General features: G+C 43.0%; 1 protein-coding gene across 4 annotated transcripts in view; it reads right to left on the bottom strand.

Moving 5' to 3' along the window:
• Positions 1-17,866, bottom strand: part of CDKAL1 (CDKAL1 threonylcarbamoyladenosine tRNA methylthiotransferase) — an 819,912-nt gene that overhangs the window by 49,821 nt on the left and 752,225 nt on the right. For 3 of the 4 annotated variants that reach the window (XR_013830328.1, XR_013830329.1, XR_013830330.1), the window contains exons 16-17: positions 12,273-12,424; positions 2,397-2,606 (exon numbers count right to left, since the gene is read on the bottom strand). Coding sequence is in view for 1 of the 4 variants with exons in the window: in XM_079935369.1 (XP_079791495.1) it covers positions 2,588-2,606; positions 12,273-12,424 (171 nt within the window). In the remaining 3 variants the exon portion in view is untranslated. Of the gene's footprint in view, positions 1-2,236; positions 2,607-12,272; positions 12,425-17,866 lie in introns of those variants that run through there. The other variant, XM_079935369.1, reaches the window with a different exon arrangement.

Raw genomic sequence — 17,866 nt, 5'->3', positions numbered from 1 at the left:
GTGAAGCCCAGAGAGCATGGGACTGTGAGAGCTGGAGAAACAAGGAAGACAGCCCACAGAAGACATTTGGAGGAGGGAGGGCGGCTTAGAAGCAGGCGGAAAAGGAGGGAAGAGCGTTGCCCATAGTCTCCGGTGAGGTCTGGCTCCCCCCTCAGCACGCACTTAGGGACAGTCCTCTTGGCCTCTCCCTCCTTCTGCAACCTGTTCTCCTACTGCTTCCCCACCCCTGGTGTAGGCTGGGCTCCTCTGCCCAGACCCGGCTGCCCTTTTAGTTTCCACCAAGTTCCAGTCTCAAGGGGAGAAGATGCTCGTAACCTCACTAGTATGTCACTCAACCCCAGGACAGTCAGCCCTGGTGTCCAAGGGGATTGCTTCCAGGAACCCCAAGGTCCCCACATCCACAGACGCTCAAGTCTCTTATTTGAAATGGTATAGTATTTGTATATACCCTATGCACACCCTCCTGTATACTTTAAATCACCTCTAGATTACTTACAATATTTAACACAATGGAACTGCTATATGAATAGTTGCCAGCACAAGGCAAATTCAAGTTTTGCTTTTGGGAACTTTCCGGAACTTTTTTTTACAAATACTTTTGACCTGTGGTTGGTTGAATGTACAGATGTGGAACCTGCAGATACTGAAGGCTGACTGTATATAAGAATATAAATTCAATGGTTTATAAAGATTTGCTTTTACTGACTTCTCAAAGACTTTAAAGAAAGGAATAGCAATATTAAAGAATAACACACAACTCTCCATTAAAGATGTCTCTTGTTATAGGCTGAATTACATCCCCAAAAATGATGTGTTGAAGTCCTAATCCCCAGTACCTGTGAAGGTGAATTTATTTGCAAATAGGGTCTTTGCAGAGGCAATCAAATTAAGATGAGGTCGTTACGGTGGGCTCTTAATCTATATGCCCAGTGTCTTTAAAAGAGAGAGAACCCCATGTGAAGATGGACACTCAGAGGGAAGATGGCCATGTGAAGACAGGCAGAGACCGGAGTGATGAAGCCACAAGCCAAGGAATGCTTAGGCCACCAGTAGCTGGAAGCAGCAAGGGAGGATCTTCCCGAAGAGGATTTGGACCTGCCAACATCTTGATTTTGGACTTCTACCCTCCAGAACTGTGAGAGAACAAATTTCTGTTGTTTAACACCACTCGATTTGTGGTACTTTGTCATGGCAGCCCCAGGAAACTAATACATCTCTTCTGTCCCTCACTGGCCTACAGGCCTTGTCCAAATATCATGACCCTTTACTCTCTCTTCCCTAAGGGTGAGTCCCTTCCTAAGAAACTCCTTGGATCAAATGCAAATAGGTCTTGGTGGCCTACCCTTGGCCTTCCAGGTGCATCTGAGTCCTAGAATGAACATGGCTAACACTCTGAAGCTGGCGCTGCTGCTCTATCTCTCTGAAACCTGTCTCTTTTTTCTAAATGTAGTAATCAGAGAGACCCCCAAACCTATCTTCAAAATTCTCATTTTCAACAGCATTTACTGACAAACTGCTATATGTGAACCACTATTTTAGACTGGTGGGGAGGGAGGGTCAGAGGAAATAAATGGTCTCTGCCTTCAAGAAGCGGATGTTTCTTTCTGGAGAGAGGAGAGTAAAAATACATCCATATTTAAAGTGGGCTCTAAATCACAAGATCTAATTAAATGTTAAACTGCAATATAGAGCTTACGTTCCAAGGGAGTTCAGATAAAAGGGCTTAGAGATGTCAGGAAAGGCTTCCTGAAGATGGGGCTTGAGTGGCGGGGTGAAGAGAAGAGCTTGAGTGAGGCGAGCAGAAGGGAGAGGGTGGAATATTGTGGACAGTAACACTCTGGCCGGCAGTGGGAGGCCAGAAAGTCCTGGGGAATGAGACTGTCCCCGGATTGTAGAGGGCCGTGAACCCCAAGCAGAAGGAAAGTCCATTTGCCTCCAAACTGCTAAGGGAAGTTGACGACTCTACTAGAGGCGAACAGGCAGAGTGATAATCAGCTAGTCTGCCCCCACGCTGTGATTGTCACTCTGTTTCTTAGAGTTTCTAAAATCGTGAGGGATTAGAGGTAAGTACACACTCTCAAGAGCAATTCCCAAAAGATGAACAGAGCACTGAAATGTCACGGTGACTCTCCGGCCCGTTTCATCCCGCCCCGTCATGCACAGATCCACGGCACACGCCCCACATGAGCTGGGGAGGACGGCTGCAGATGTATGAGGTGTCTTAAGCGTGCTCTCAGAGACAGGCTCCACAAATAGCCCTGCCAGCATTCCGCAACCGGGAGTTACGGACGCCAGATGCTGTTAGCAGCTCATGACTGCGGAGACCAGAAACAGGGGTCTTAGCGATACGATCATCATCTAGCTCCTGGCCTTAAAGCTCTTATCATGCTACTCACCCGCCGACTAAGCAGAGAGCATTCTTCCCTCCAGGAATGTCGCTGTGCTTCACTGCTTGCATTCTTGGTCTGTGAACGTAAAGCAGCTGAGTTCAGGATGCCGAGTTCCAGAAAAATCACTGAGACGGATTTGCAGAATGCTGATCTCTCTGAGTGTTTCCAACAGTCTGAGAGGCGGGGACCTGGGGGTCCTAAAACACCAGGCGGGACCTGAGGATGAAATGTTAAGCAGTGTCACCGTGACATTTCAGGCCTCTGCTAATCCTTTGAGAAGTGCACTTTCAAGCGAACACCTGTCTCTGGTCCCTAAGGAATTTAGACACTCACAGAAACACTATGTCCTCGGTTGCAATTTGCAATAATGCCTTTGTGACAAACTGTCACTCTGCCCCTTCCAGAGGCCTGGAGCGACATGCTCTTTGGCCCCTCTTTCTACTTGGGGTAGACTAGGCAACCTTCCACAGTCTACTTTAAGTGTCCAGGCATGTACATCGCCCAAGTTATTACCTAGAGAAAGTCTGTGTGCAGTTATTCCACCACCTTCCTGCTAGTCCTGGTGGCCTTGGCACCTGATCTACCTGGTGAGGGGGTCAGAGCCACCTGGGTTCCCTGAGACAAGAATCCAGGCTGGGGCTTTGCCGTATCATCTCTCTTCCCACACACACAGAACAAGTCCTTGAATATAAATGACTTCTTTTATTATAGATCAGCGGTCAGTGAACTTTTTCTATAAAGGGTCAAATAATAAACATTTGGGGCTTCGTAAGCCATGTGGCCTCTGTCTTAGGAACTCAGTTCTGCCACCGTTGGTGTAACAGCGGCCATAGACTACCTGTGAGCAAATGAACATGGCTGTGTGCCAATAAAACTTTACTTACAAAATCAGGAAGGGGGACAGATTTAGTGTGCTGGTCTAGATCTACATATACATAACTATTTTTGAACAGCCATTATAATTTTAAAAATACTTTCACAGACCTCTTTGCTTCTTACCACCCTGGTAGGCGTAAGGTAAGACAGTGCTATATACACTTATTTTATATTCAATGCAATTGAGGTCACTAGTGACTTATCTGATGCCAACAGTTAGGAAATCACAGAGGAGACTCAGACACAGGCCTTTTGTTTCAAAATCCAAAATATCTTCTACCAGGCCAGTATTTTCCAGAATGTGTCTCTCGCTCTTAATAGATGTTATGTGAAAGTAGACTTCTGGAGTCAACTAAGCTTGAAAACTCCACAGTAACCAAGGTTAAGGAGGCTTTCAATGTTTATTATGAATCTCCAAGAGGGGATTATAGCATGCTGAGTTTTCCAAACATATTAGATGCCAGACCCCCTTTCATTCTTCTTGTCAAAACATCTCTCAGGACTCATGCTTCTTGGATCAGAGTCTAGGAGATCCTTGACTAAGGATAAATACAAGCTATAGAGAAGAAGACATTTCAGAGAAGAAATGTAAGACTGAGTTATCAGACAGGTTAAGGTCCCATGGCAGCCCACCTAAGACAGACTGTGGATTTTTTTTTAAACATCTTTATTGCAGTATAATTGCTTTACAATGGTGTGTTAGTTTCTACTTTATAACAAAGTGAATCAGCTATACATATACATATATCCCCATATCCCCTACCTCAGGCCTCGCTCCCACCCTCCCTACCCCACCCCTCTAGGTGGTCACAAAGCACTGAGCTGATCTCCCTGTGCTATGCAGCTTCTTCCCACTAGCTAGCTATTTTACATTTGGTAGTGTATATATGTCAGTGCCACTCTCTCATTTCGTCCCAGCTTACCGTTCCCCGTTCCTGTGTCCTCAAGTCCATTCTCTATGTCCATGTTTTTATTCCTGTCCTGCCCCAAGGTTCATCAGAACCATTTTTTTTTTTTTTAGATTCCATATATATGTGTTAGCATACAGTATTTGTTTTTCTCTTTCTCACTTACTTCACTCTGTATGACAGACTCTAGGTCCATCCAACTCAAAACAAAAACCTCAATTTTGTTTCATTTTATGGCTGAGTAATATTCCATTGTACATATGTGCCACATCTTTATCCATTCATCCGATGATGGACACCTAGGTTGCTTCTGTGTCCTGGCTCTTGTGAAAGGGTGCTGCAATGAACATTGTGGTACATGACTCTTTTTGAATTACGGTTTTCCCAGGGTATATGCCCAGTAGTGGGATTGCTGGGTCATATGGTAGTTCTATTTGTAGTTTTTTAAGGAACCCCCATACTGTTCTCCATAATGGTTGTATCAATTTACATTCCCACCAACAGTGCAAGAGGGTTCCCTTTTCTCCACACCCTCTCCAGCATTTATTCTTTGTAGATTTTTTGATGATGGCCATTCTGACTGGTGTGAGGTGATACCTCACTGTAGTTTTGATTTGCATTTCTCTAATGATTAGTGATGTTGAGCATCCTTTCATGTGTTTGTTGGCAATCTGTATATCTTCTTTGGAGAAATGTCTATTTAGGTCTTCTGCCCATTTCTGGATTGGGTTGTTTGTTTTTTTGATATTGAGCTGCATGAGCTGCTTGTATATTTTGGAGGTTAATCCTTTGTCAGTTGCTTCATTTGCAAATATTTTCTCCCATTCTGAGGGTTGTCTTTTCGTCTTGTTTATGGTTTCGTTTGCTGTGCAAAAGCTTTTAAGTTTCATTAGGTCCCATTTGTTTATTTTTGTCTTTATTTCCATTTCTCTAGGAGGTGGGTCAAAAAGGATCTTGCTGTGATTTTTGTCAAAGAGTGTTCTTCCTAAGTTTTCCTCTAACAGTTTTATAGTGTCTGGCCTGACATTTAGGTCTTTAATCCATCTTGAGTTTATTTTTGTGTATGGTGTTAGGGAGTGTTCTGATTTCATTCTTTTACATGTAGCTGTCCAGTTTTCCCAGCACCACTTATTGAAGAGGCTGTCTTTGCTCCACTGTATATTCTTGTCTCCTTTATCAAAAATAAGGTGACCATATGTGCATGGGTTTATCTCTGAGCTTTCTATCCTGTTTCATTGATCTATATTTCTGTTTTTGTGCCAGTACCATACTGTCTTGATTACTGTAGCTTTGTAGTAGAGTCTGAAGTCAGGGAGCCTGATTCCTCCAGCTCCGTTTTCCTTTCTCAAGATTGCTTTGGCTATTCACGGTCTTTTGTGTTTCCATACAAATTGGGAAATTTTTTGTTCTAGTTCTGTGTAAAATGCCACTGGTAGTTTGACAGGGATTGCACTGAATCTGTAGATTGCTTTGGGTAGTATAGTCATTTTCATAAAGTTGATTCTTCCAATCCAAGAACATGGTATATCTCTCCATCTGTTTGTAGCATCTTTGATTTCTTTCATCAGTGTCTTATAGTTTTCTGTATACAGGTCTCTTGTCTCCTTCGGTAGTTTTATTCCTAGGCATTTTATTCTTTTTGCTGCAATGGTAAATGGGAGTGTTTCCTTAATTTCTCTTTCAGATTTTTCATCATTAGTGTATAAGAATGCAAGAGATTTCTGTGCATTAATTTTGTATCCTGCTGCTTTACCAGATTCTTGACTAGCTCTAGTAGTTTTCTGGTAGCATCTTTAGGATTCTCTATATATAGTATCATGTCATCTGCAAACAGTGACAGCTTTACTTCTTTTCTGTTTTGGATTCCTTTTATTTCTTTTACTTCTCTGAATGCTGTGGCTAAAACTTCCAAAATGATGTTCAATAACAGTGGTGAGAGTGGGCATCCTTGTCTTGTTCCTGATTTTGGAGGAAATGGTTTCAGTTTTTCACCACTGAGAACAATGTTGGCTGTGGGTTTGTCGTATTTGGCCTTTATTATGTTGAGGTAAGTTCCCTCTATGCCTACTTTCTGAAGAGTTTTTATCATAAATGTATGTTGAATTTTTTCCGAAAGCTTTTTCTGCATCTATTGAGATGATCATATGGTTTTTATTCTTCAGTTTGTTAATATGGTATATCACATTGATTGATTTGCCTATATTGAAGAATCCTTGCATTCCTGAGATAAACCCCACTTGATCATGGTCTATGATCATTTTAATGTGCTGTCAGATTCTGTTTGTGAGTATTTTGTTGAGGATTTTCGCATCTATGTTCATCAGTGATATTGGCCTGTAGTTTTCTTTCTTTGTGACATCTTTGTCTGGTTTAGGTATCAGGGTGATGGTGGCCTCATAGAATGAGTTTGGGAGTGTTCCTCCCTCTGATATATTTTGGAAGAGTTTGAAAAGGATAAGTGTTAGCTCTTCTCTAAATGTTTGATGGAATTTGCCTGAGAAGCCATCTGGTCCTGGGATTCTGTTTCTTGGAAGATTTTTTTTTTTTTTTTGCGGTATGCGGGCCTCTCACTGCTGTGGCCTCTCCCATTGCGGAGCACAGGCTCTGGAAGCACTGGCTCAGCGGCCATGGCTCACGGTCCCAGCCGCTCCACGGCATGTGGGATCCTCCCGGAGCGGGGCACGAACCCGTGTCCCCTGCATCGGCAGGTGGACTCTCAACCACAGTGCCACCAGGGAAGCCCTCTTGGAAGATTTTTAATCATAGTTTCAACTTCAGTGCTTGTGATTGGTCTGTTTATATTTTCTGTTTCTTCCTGGTTCAGTCTCAGAAGGTTGTGTTTTTCTAAGAATTTGTCCATTTCTTCCAGGTTGTCCACTTTATTGGCATATGATTGCCTGTAGTAATCCCTCATGATTCTTTGTATTTCTGCAGTGACAGTTGTTACTTCACCTTTTTCATTTCTATTTCTGTTGATTTGAGTCTTCTCCTTGTTTTCTTGATGAGTCTGGCTAGTGGTTTATCAATTTTGTTTACCTTTTCAATGAACCAGCTTTTAGTTTTAATGATCTTTCTCTTGTTTCCTTCATTTCTTTTTCATTTATTTCTGATCTGATATTTATGATTTCTTCCCCTCTGCTAACTTTGGGTTTTTTTGTTCTTCTTTCTCTAATTGCTTTAGGTGTAAGGTTAGGTTGTTTATTTGAGATTTTTCTTGTTTCTTGAGGTAGGATTGTATTGCTATTAACTTCCCTCTTAGAACTGCTTTTGCTGCATCCCAGAGGTTTTGGGCCACCATGTTTTCATTGTCATTTGTTTCTAGGTATTTTTTTAATTTCCTCTTTGAGTTCTTCAGTGATCTCTTGGTTATTAAGTAGTGTATTGTTTAATTCCATGTGTTTGTATTTTTTACAGTGTTTTTCCTGTAATTGATATTTAGTCTCATAGCATTGTGGTCAGAAAAGATACTTGATACGATTTTAATTTTCTTAAATTTACCAAGGCTTGATTTGTGACCCAAGATATAATCTATCCTGGAGAATGTTCCATGAGCACTTGAGAAGAAAGTGTATTCTGTTGTTTTTGGATGGATATCCTATAAACATCAATTAACTCCATCTTGTATAATGTGTCATTTAAAGATTGTGTTTCCTTATTTATTTTCATTTTCGATGACCTGTCTATTGGTGAAAGTGGAGTGTTAAAGTAACCTACTAGTATTGTGTTACATTTGAGTTCCCTTTTATTGCTGTTAGTATTTGCCTTATGTATTGAGGTGCTCCTATGTTGGGTGCATAAATATTTAAAGTTGTTTTACCTTCTTCTTGGATTGATCCCTTGACAGCGTGTAGTGTCGTTCTTTGTCTCTTGTAATAGTCTTTATTTTAAAGTGTATTTTGTCTGATATGAGAATTGTTACCCCAGCTTTCTTTTGATTTCCATTAGCATGGAATATCTTTTTCCATCCCCTCACTTTCAGTCTCTATATGTCCCTAGGTCTGAAGTGCTTCTCTTGTAGACAGCATATATACAGGTCTTGTTTTCATATCCATTCAGCCAGCCTATGCCTTTTGGTTGAAGCATTTAATCCATTTACATTTAAGGTAATTATTGATATGTATGTTCCTATTACCATTTTCTTAATTGTTTTGGGTTTGTTTTTTGTAGGTCTTTCCTTCTCTTGTGTTTCCTGCCTAGAGAAGTTCCTTTAGCATTTGTTGTACAGCTGGTTTGGTGGTGCTGATTTCTCTTAACTTTTGCTTGTCTGTAAAGGCTTTAATTTCTCCATCGAATCCAAATGAGATCCTTGCTGGGTAGAGTAATCTTGGTTGTAGGTCTTTCCCTTTCATCACTTTAAATATGTCCTGCCACTCCCTTCTAGCTGGCAGAGTTTCTGCTGAAGGTCAGCTGTTAACTTATGGGGATTCCGTTGTACGTTATTTGTTGCTTTTCCCTTGCTGCTTTTAATATTTTTTCTTTGTTTTTAATTTTTTGATAGTTTGATTAATATGCGTCTTGGTGTGTTTCTCCTTGGATTTACCCTGTATGGGACTCTGTGTTTCCTGGACTTGACTTACTTTTTTCTTTCCCATGTTAGGGAAGTTTTCAACTATAATCTCTTCAAATATTTTCTCAGAGCCTTTCTTTTTCTCCTCTTCTTCTGGGACCCCTATAATTTGAACATTGGTGCATTCAATGTTGTCCCAGAGGTCTCTGAGACTGTCCTCAATTCTTTTCATTCTTTTTTCTTTATTCTGCTCTGTGGTAGTTATTTCCACTATTTTATCTTCCAGGTCAGTTATCCATTCTTCTGCCTCAGTTATTCTGCTATTGATTCCTTCTAGAGAATTTTAAATTTCATTTATTGTGTTGTTCATCATTGTTTGTTTGCTCTTTCATTCTTCTAGGTTCTTTTTAAACGTTTCTTGTATTTTCACCATTCTAGTCCAAAGATTTTGGATCATCTTTACTGTCATTACTCTGAATTCTTTTTCAGGTAGACTGCCTATTTCCTCTTCATTTGTTTGCTCTGGTGCGTTTTTACCTTGCTTCTTCATCTGCTGCATATTCCTCTGTCTTTCATTTTGCTTAACTTACTGTGTTTGGGGTCTCCGTTTCACAGGCTGCAGGTTCGTAGTTCTCATTGTTTTTGGTGTCTGCCTCCAGTGGGTAAGGTTGGTTCAGTGGGTTGTATAGGCCTCCTGGTGCAGGGGACTGGTGCCTGTGTTCTGGTGGATGAGGCTGGATCTTGTCTTTCTGGTGGGCAGGACCCCATCTGGTGGTGTGTTTTGGGGTGTCTGTGGCCTTATTATGATTTTAGGCAGCCTCTCTGCTAGTGGGTGGGGTTGTGTTCCTGTCTTGCTAGTTTTCTGGCATAGGGTATGTACCACTGTAGCTTGCTGGCTGTTGAGTGGAGCTGGTTCTTAGATTTGAGACAGAGATCTCTGGGAGAGCTCTCGCCAAATGATATTATGTGGGGTCGGGAGGTCTCTGGTGGTCCAACGTCCTGAACTCAGCTCTCTCACCTCAGAGGCTCAGGCCTGACACCCGACCAGAGCACCAAGACACTGTCAGCCACACAGCTCAGAAGAAAAGGGAGAAACAAAGAAAGAAAAATAGTTTTTTTAAAATAATAATTACAATTAAAAAATTTTTAATTATATTTTAAAAAGTAATAAAAGAAGAGAGCAACAAAACCAATAAACAAATCCACCAATGATAACAAACTCTAAAAACTACACTAAGATAAACATAAAAATCATAAACAAGTCAGCCGCAGACAGCAAACCCCAATTCTACAGTTGCTCCCAAAGTCCACTGCCTCAATTTTGGGTTGATTCATTCTCTATTCAGGTATTCCACAGATGCAGGTACATCAAGTTGATTGTGGAGCTTTAATCTGCTGCTTCTGAGGCTGCTGGGAGAGATTTCCCTTTCTCTTCTTTGTTCGCACAGCTCCCAGGGGCTCAGCTTTGGATTTGGCCCCGCCTCTGCGTGTAGGTCGCCCTCAGGCGTCTGTTCTTCGCTCAGACAGGACGGGGTTAGAGTAGCGGCTGATTAGGGGGCTCTGGCTCACTCCGGCCAGGGGCAAGGAGGGGTATGGAATGTGGGGCGAGCCTGCGGCGGCAGAGGCCAGTGTGACATTGCAACAGCCTGAGGCATGCCGTATGTTCTCCCGGGGGAGTTGTCTCTGGATCCCGGCACCCTGGCAGTGGCGGGTTGCACAGACTCCTGGGAAGGGAGGTGTGGATAGTGACCTGTGCTCGCACACAGACTTCTTGGTGGCGGCAGCAGCAGCCTTAGCGTCTCATGCCCATCTCTGGGGTCCGCGCTGATATCCGTGGCTTGTGCCCGTCTCTGGAGCTCGTTTAGGTGGTGCTCTGAATCCCCTCTCCTTGTGCACCCCAAAACAATGGTCTCTTGCCTCTTAAGCAGGTCCAGACTTTTTCCCGGACTCCCTCCCGGCTAGCTGTGGCACACTAGCCCCCTTCAGGCTGTGTTCACGCAGCCAACTCCAGTCCTTTCCCTGGGATCTGACCTCTGAAGCCCGAGCCTCAGCTCCCAGCCCCACTCGTCCCTTTGGGTGAGCAGGGCTGGTGAGTGCTGGGTGGCACCGATCCTCTGTGCAGTAATCTCTGCTTTGCCTCTGCACCCCTGTTGCTGCACTCTCCTCCGTGGCTCTGAAGCTTCCCCCTGCCCACCCCCCGTCTCCACCAGTGAAGGGGCTTCCTAGTGTGTGGAATCTTTTCCTCCTTCACAGCTCCCTTCCCGAGGTGCAAGTCCTGTCCCTATTCTTCTGTCTCTGTTATTTCTTTCCTCTTTTGCCCTACCCAGGTACGTGGGGAGTTGTCTTCTGCCAGCGTTCAGTAGGTGTTCTGTAGGAGTTGTTTCACATGTAGATGTATTTTTGATGTATTTCTGGGGAGGAAGGTGATCTCTACATCTTACTCCTCTGCCATCTTGAAGGTCCCCCCAAGGCTGTGGATTTTGATCAAACCCTGACCCAGCAGAGTGTTAACAGAATGAAATAGGGACCATCATACCCTAGATCCAAGTTCAATACAAACAAGGTAACTGAAAGAAGTGGGGATGGAAATGTATTTTGCCCTGCCCAATACCATATCTGCTTCTGCTTTTTCTCCTTCTCAGGAGGAATTGCTGATCTGATTGGTCACGATCCACGTTGATGGTTGGGCCTCTTTTCCTTCACAATCTCTTTGGTAGAGGGCATAGGCCCTAGCCAAGATGCTGTACGGGGTTTGGTTATAGCCCCTAGTTTCTGAAGAAATACTCCTTTTTAATGTGCCAGATGTCAATTATAATCAGTACAATATTTCATTGTGCCAATCAAAGAAGTGAGTGTCCTCTGCAAGAGGGTTTGATGATACTATGAAGGCATTGTGACTGGAAATCCAAGAATGTCTGAATCCTGACTGTAAATACCCCTTCTCCCTCCGGGATTCTGGAATGGATGATACTCAAGGAAAAATCACAGGACAAGAATCAAAATGCATAGTCTTAATAATAATGCACAAATTCTCCTAAATCCCCAGTGCTGGCTTCTCTTATAAAACCAGGACTGGAGTCCACAGCTGAGGCTCAAGTCTGAATGAGGGCTTCACTCACCATTTATCACTAAATCCAAGAATAGGGACCAGCACACCAGGGCATATTTGTGGGAGGTAGAGTTTAAAATATGATGGGCCCCTAAGAGGGATCCTGACTCACTGTTCTAAGAGTGCTACACTTTGTGGGAGAAGATGTGCAGAGAGTAATGGCTTGTGAGCTTCAGGGAATAGGGGCAAGAAGCACATGGAAGAAGGGAGAATGGTTTTCATTTTACAGGCTGGTCGCCACGTCTCACTGGAGTTTGCTGGCTGCATGGCATGGTGCAGGCCAAAGTAATGTATGCTAGTCAGTTGACGTCCTCTGTCTTTTCATCTTTGGCCAACTCGCCAGGGAGTATTCTGGGATGCTGAGGACATTTCTCTCCTAACCTCTTTTAAGGAGTATGAGTCAACAAACAGTAAATGAGGGTCTACAGTTGAACAAAGGTAGAGAATCATTGCCTTTGAAAGAGCTTGTGCGAGAAGCTTACCAGATTTGGCAAAATGGGGATGACAAGGTCCTTGGTAGAACAGGGGCAAGACAGTAGAAGAAATATCCTCTCTCTCCTTTTGTGAATGAGCGCTCCTTGTGCCTGGAAGGGCCTGAGAAGGGCATGCAAATCCCACGGACCATAGCTTGTATCTGCAAAAATAATACAAATCTAGAATAAAAATCATTTATCTTCATAAACAATGTATGATCTTATGCATCTACCTTAAAACCTTTTGGAACAAGTTAAGGCATATAAAAGAAAGAAATACATTTATGCAAATCAATCAACCAATCTATAATATTGCACCTGCTTCCAAACATTTTCCCATGAGCAAGTGATCAGTTTGGGGGACTACAGTGGGCTAGATGGTAGACCCCAAAAGATATGCCCACTTCCTAATTCCCAGAATCTGTGAATATGACCTTATTGGAAAAAAGGTCTTTGCAGATGTAATTAAGTGTCTTGAGATGCGGAGATCATTATGGCCCTAAATCCAGTGACAAGTATCCTTCATAGAGACACAGAGGAAAAGGTGACATGAAGGCAGAGATTAGAGTGATGTGGCTACAAGCCAAGGAATGCCAACAGTCACGAGAGGCTGGACGTGGCAAAGAACAGATTCTCCCCTATAGCATTCAGAGAGAGCACAGCCCTGCTGACCCCTTGCTTTTGGACTTCTAGCCTCAGAAGTGTAAGAGAATAAATTTCTGTTGGTTTAAGCCACCCAGTGCATGACAATTTGTTACAGCAGCCCCAGGAAATGAATACAGGCACTTAATCTTTTCATGTACTTTTAGTTAAATTTCAAATGCACACGTGCACACATACAGATATATATTCCTGTTGACCTTCCACAATTCTCTACCTCCTCATACGAGTATAAGACCTCCTACAAGCCCTGCCACACAGACCTGATCTCAGCTCCTCCCGTGAATGGAGAAGAGGCAAGAAGCATCTGCCTTGGTTTCATGGCAGAGATTGTTTGGGGAGAAGGAGGGACTGCAGGTAGAGAGGAAGAGGAGAGGCATCTCCTCACAGGACCAACCAGCCTGCCAAATCAAGTGGAGTTGGAGGTGGTCACCAGCTTTCACCTGGGACTTGACTTGTGTTGCACAGAGAAAGAATGGAGGTGATGCTACTAAACTCGGTTCCATCCTCTCACTCTGCTCCTAACAGTGAGACCACGTCTTCTGTAGTTAGAGCTTTGGACACGGGATTCTGTCTGGCTAACTTCCTGGGTCTGGAATCTACAGTGCAGACCCTCCCTATTCCTGCTCCCATTGAATCTGATACAATATTCTAATCCTGTCTCATTTTCACCATCTTCAAAAAAGTGCTGGTTTACCCAAAGTTGATTTCTATGTCCCTTGAGAAACTACAAGGAGAAGGTGGACTCCAGGGGAGGACTGAGGATGATTTGGTTGAGAAAATTATCTGGGTTCCCAACTCATACTTGTTTTAATCAATTTGGTCAAAAGGTATGGCAAATTTTGAAGGAATGAAATGACCAAAAGGCACTTTTTCCCCAGGATTCGAATAAGTCCAATTCAATTAAGTTTCTGACAGGAAGGTGCTTAACTTTTTTAATAAACAGGTATCCAGCAAGAAGGCAGCAGAAAACAAATTCTACTAAAAGAGCAATAGGCAGTGTTCTTAGTAATCACTTCTCAACTTTCAGGGCCTTGTGCTGTACTTTTCCATTAAAAAAAAAAAGAGAGAGAGAGAGACTATGCAAAGGGGAAAAAAAAAAAGAAAAAAAGGAAGCTGGAAGTTACTGCCAAAACAGATCAGTTCCACCAAAAATGCACCACAGTCCTCTTTTCCCTGCCCTGGAAATTATGCAGCTCTCTCCACCCTTCTAAATTACACTGTCCTGATAGATTTTATTTGCCCACTAAAAATACAGAATGGAGATATTAGCTGATAACATGGCTCATGCTACTTTTGGCCAAGCTTTTTTTTTTCCAAGAACAGAACCAAGTTCTGGATCACAAGACCTTTAGAAATAAAGCCAGCATTTCTTTGTCCTTTGCAAAAATGTGGTGGCTGTCTCTTATCTCATACCACAGAGGGGACCTAGTGGCTGCAGCAGTAGTGTATATGAAATAATTTTGTAGAAATCACAACTGAAGAAGGAGTATATTAATATTGCATTTGGATTCTGCACAGTATGTATATTACCCTTTCTCTAAACCTCCTTAAGTATTCCAGAGCCTTAGACAGAGAAAAGAGGGACGGTGGAATCAGTTTCCAAGTTAAAAGCAATCACAGCCTTGATGTAAAAACAGTAGCCAATAGCCTCAACGTTGGTCCTGATTTGGGTCTAGATTGGCCTGCTAAGGAATCCGCCAACACGAGAACCCTAGCTGGTCCCCTCACTTACTTCCCACTGAAATGAATGCATCCGACTTCCAAATGGTAGTTTCGAATAAAGGCAATAATTTGTTACCAGCTGGTACAATTGTTTAATAAAATGCCTGCTGGCTCTCCAGAAGTAATATTTTCCTCTCCTCGGCAACAGTGAAAATTACCCTGTCTTGGGGACCACTAACTCAATCCGTACAAAACGGTCTCAACTTGAAGCATAAGATTTTCAATGATAGTAATTTGCCATATGGAGGAAAGAAAAAAGAAAGTTTCAGAGATACATAGTAAACTGGAGGAGAGAAAAAACAATCTTAACAGAAGGCTGAAGCCATTTCACTATTGTAATAATTATTCTTCTAATGTTTTAATCAAAGGAAGCAGCCGGTCTCTCTCCCCTCATCTATATTCAAGCCACCACACTTTGTAGGTGTTAATCTCCACGCCCTCAGGCTGTTAGGAGGGAGCGGAAATTGGCAGCCTTTGCACTGCAGAAGCCTGGAGGATAACAGTACCTGGCACTGCCCTTAATTATCTCAATTATGTTAATATGTGTTGTTTGTCAACAGCTAGAAAGAAATGAGGTTTTCTTTTTTTTTTTTTTTTGCGGTACGAGGGCCTCTCACTGTTGTGGCCTCTCCCGTTGCGGAGCACAGGCTCCAGACGCGCAGGCTCAGCGGCCATGGCTCACGGGCCCAGCCGCTCCGTGGCATGTGGGATCTTCCCGGACCGGGGCACGAACCCGCGTCCCCTGCATCGGCAGGCGGACTCTCAACCACTGCGCCACCAGGGAAGCCCAGAAATGAGGCTTTTAGGCAGTTGGGGAGATAGGTTTTTAGATGCAGGTTTGGGCAACGAAGGTTTCCTTTCAGTTATAATTTTTAAAAATTGTTCAAGGGATTTTTTTTATTTATGAGGATGAAAGAAGTATCTAAAAAGTCACCGCATAATCTCAGCTAGTGTGTATTTTCTGGAAGTCATTTGTCCAATGTGGTTTCAGTAAGTTTTTATTCTTCTTCTCCATAAGTGATCAAAAAATATGTAAATGTATAAAAAATATAAATAAGTAAATACAAACGTTATACACACAGAATGTAAGGGATTGTGAGTGATTTATTTTCCAGGAGCTCATTTAGCTAATTAATTAATTAATATATAAAATCAGGAGCATGTAATACTTTCAAATACAACAGGAAAACATTTTAGACTATGCCATTACTATTCAAACCCCTAACACCAGCAGATCTTTTTCAGAGCAGCATGGCGAAGCTTATATGAGAGTTCTGGTCAACTTTCTAGTTTCCTGACATAAACAATGCCTGGAACCCAGCCTAGTCTGTCCATCCTGAGACCACAGAAGTGAATTGGACCAATGGCAATTCCATGGCAACTGAGTTATCACTAGGTCACCAAACACACACAGGGTGTGTTCCCATATCAGCAACAGAAAGGAGAAGCAGGTGTCCTTTTTCTTAAGTCATTTCTACTCCGAACGTGAGCTTTTCTGAGTATTTCCCGAGTTGCCCCCGGGCTGAGCACGGCCTGATCACTGGAGGGAAAGGGAGTGCGCAGTGGCTTGCCTGCTCTGATTTCAACAATCTGAGCTGCAGTTTCCTCATCTGTTGAAATAACGCTAATCGGACTAGCTGGTTTTGATCAGCCAGTTCTCAGAGCCTCTGTCCTGGCTTGCTGGACTGGCCCAGAAGAATGGGGCCTGAGTAGGGACTGGCATGTTAGCATTCTGCCAAAAGCATTGAGAAGCACTGAAACTTTCCTTCTAAACCCACAGGGACGCTAGAAATAGGTGACTTCCACAAAAAGAGTTCGTACACGGCAGGGCAGTAGAGTGGAGAGAGGTAACTATGGTTGAGGACCTGGGTCCAAGCCCCATCTTCCATTGACTTGCTGGGTGATTTGGGAGAAGAAATATAATATTTCTAAGCCAAATTCCTTACCCGTAAAATAGAACTAACACAATACTCCTTTCATTGGGTTATTTGTAAAAATTAATTCGAACAATGTAAGAAAAAAAATGTACAAGTTATCAAATGCAACATAGATGTAAATCTTATCTTTCTTTTCTTCTGAAGGCAAATCCTACTTCTAGATTCAGAGCACTTTTATTTTCACTGAGGTGCTGGGTATATCACCCTCACAAAGTGACTTTTATTCCAATGCATGCAATGTCCAAGATTTTCTGTCGAGGAGGACCTACCTCCTTGGCTACATGCTAGAACTTAATTCCATGGAGAAAGAAAAAAAATATGTCTCCTTACACCGAAAAGGAGTTGTTACCGTGTTCTGTTTCGTTAATGCTGATTGGAAATGTGGCCAAATTAAATATAAGTTTGAGCTTTTCTGCCTAAAAAGATCTAGAGAGAATTTAGTTTGCTGTGTCCCTGATGAGAAAAGTTGAGTGGGTCAGCGGGGCCTTCTCCTGCCCTGCGGCCGGGGTGAGCCAGTGGGACAGGGTGGCAGGGAGCCCGTTCTCCCCGGCCCCTTCTACGGGTCCCGCCTTCTGCCCAGGCAAGGGAGCAGAACCAGGGTCAGCTGTTCTCCTCCCAATGAAAATGTAACTGCGCTAGTGTTGCCAGATACACTACAGAACACCCAGTTCAGTCCGAATTTCCGATAAACAGCAAACGATTTTTGAGAGTAAGTATGTCCCAAATATTGTTCAGTCTGGTGATCCCAAACTGTTGCCCGAGGCAGAAGAGTCGTGGAATCATAGAATTTTCTTTTGAAAGAAGACGAACCATAGCAATCGCCTAATTCAGCCTCCTTATTTTACGTACGAGAAAAACGAAAGCTACCTGCCCTCATAAACACCAGCAGAGTCAAGCCTAGAATCCCCCCACAGAGAGCTGACTTTCTACCAAGAGCAGTTTTGTGACTGATTTTTTTTTTTTTGAAAAGCTATTGAATACACAGTGCCTTCCATTTTTCTGAATATTTGTTTACATAAACCCAGGAAACGACTGAGTTGCCATTTTTATACCAAAGTCTTTGCGTGTTTGGGGCCAGCAGAAATAGCAAGCACTAAAAGGTTAATCAATGACTATCTATGGCTACTTCTGCGGACACAGGATGCGAAGACAGGAGGGGATTTCGTGTGAGGTCAGTTATTTCACAGGGTTTCCACCGTGACTTAACTTGAGAAAATGAGGTCATCAAGCCAGAAAGGCACAGAGTAAAGGGAGGTAAGAAAGGAGGCCGACCAGAAAAGG

Source organism: Stenella coeruleoalba, assembly GCF_951394435.1.
Source record: "Stenella coeruleoalba genome assembly, chromosome: 10".
Classification (NCBI taxonomy): domain Eukaryota; kingdom Metazoa; phylum Chordata; class Mammalia; order Artiodactyla; family Delphinidae; genus Stenella; species Stenella coeruleoalba.
This window is presented reverse-complemented; position numbering and strand designations above follow the sequence as displayed.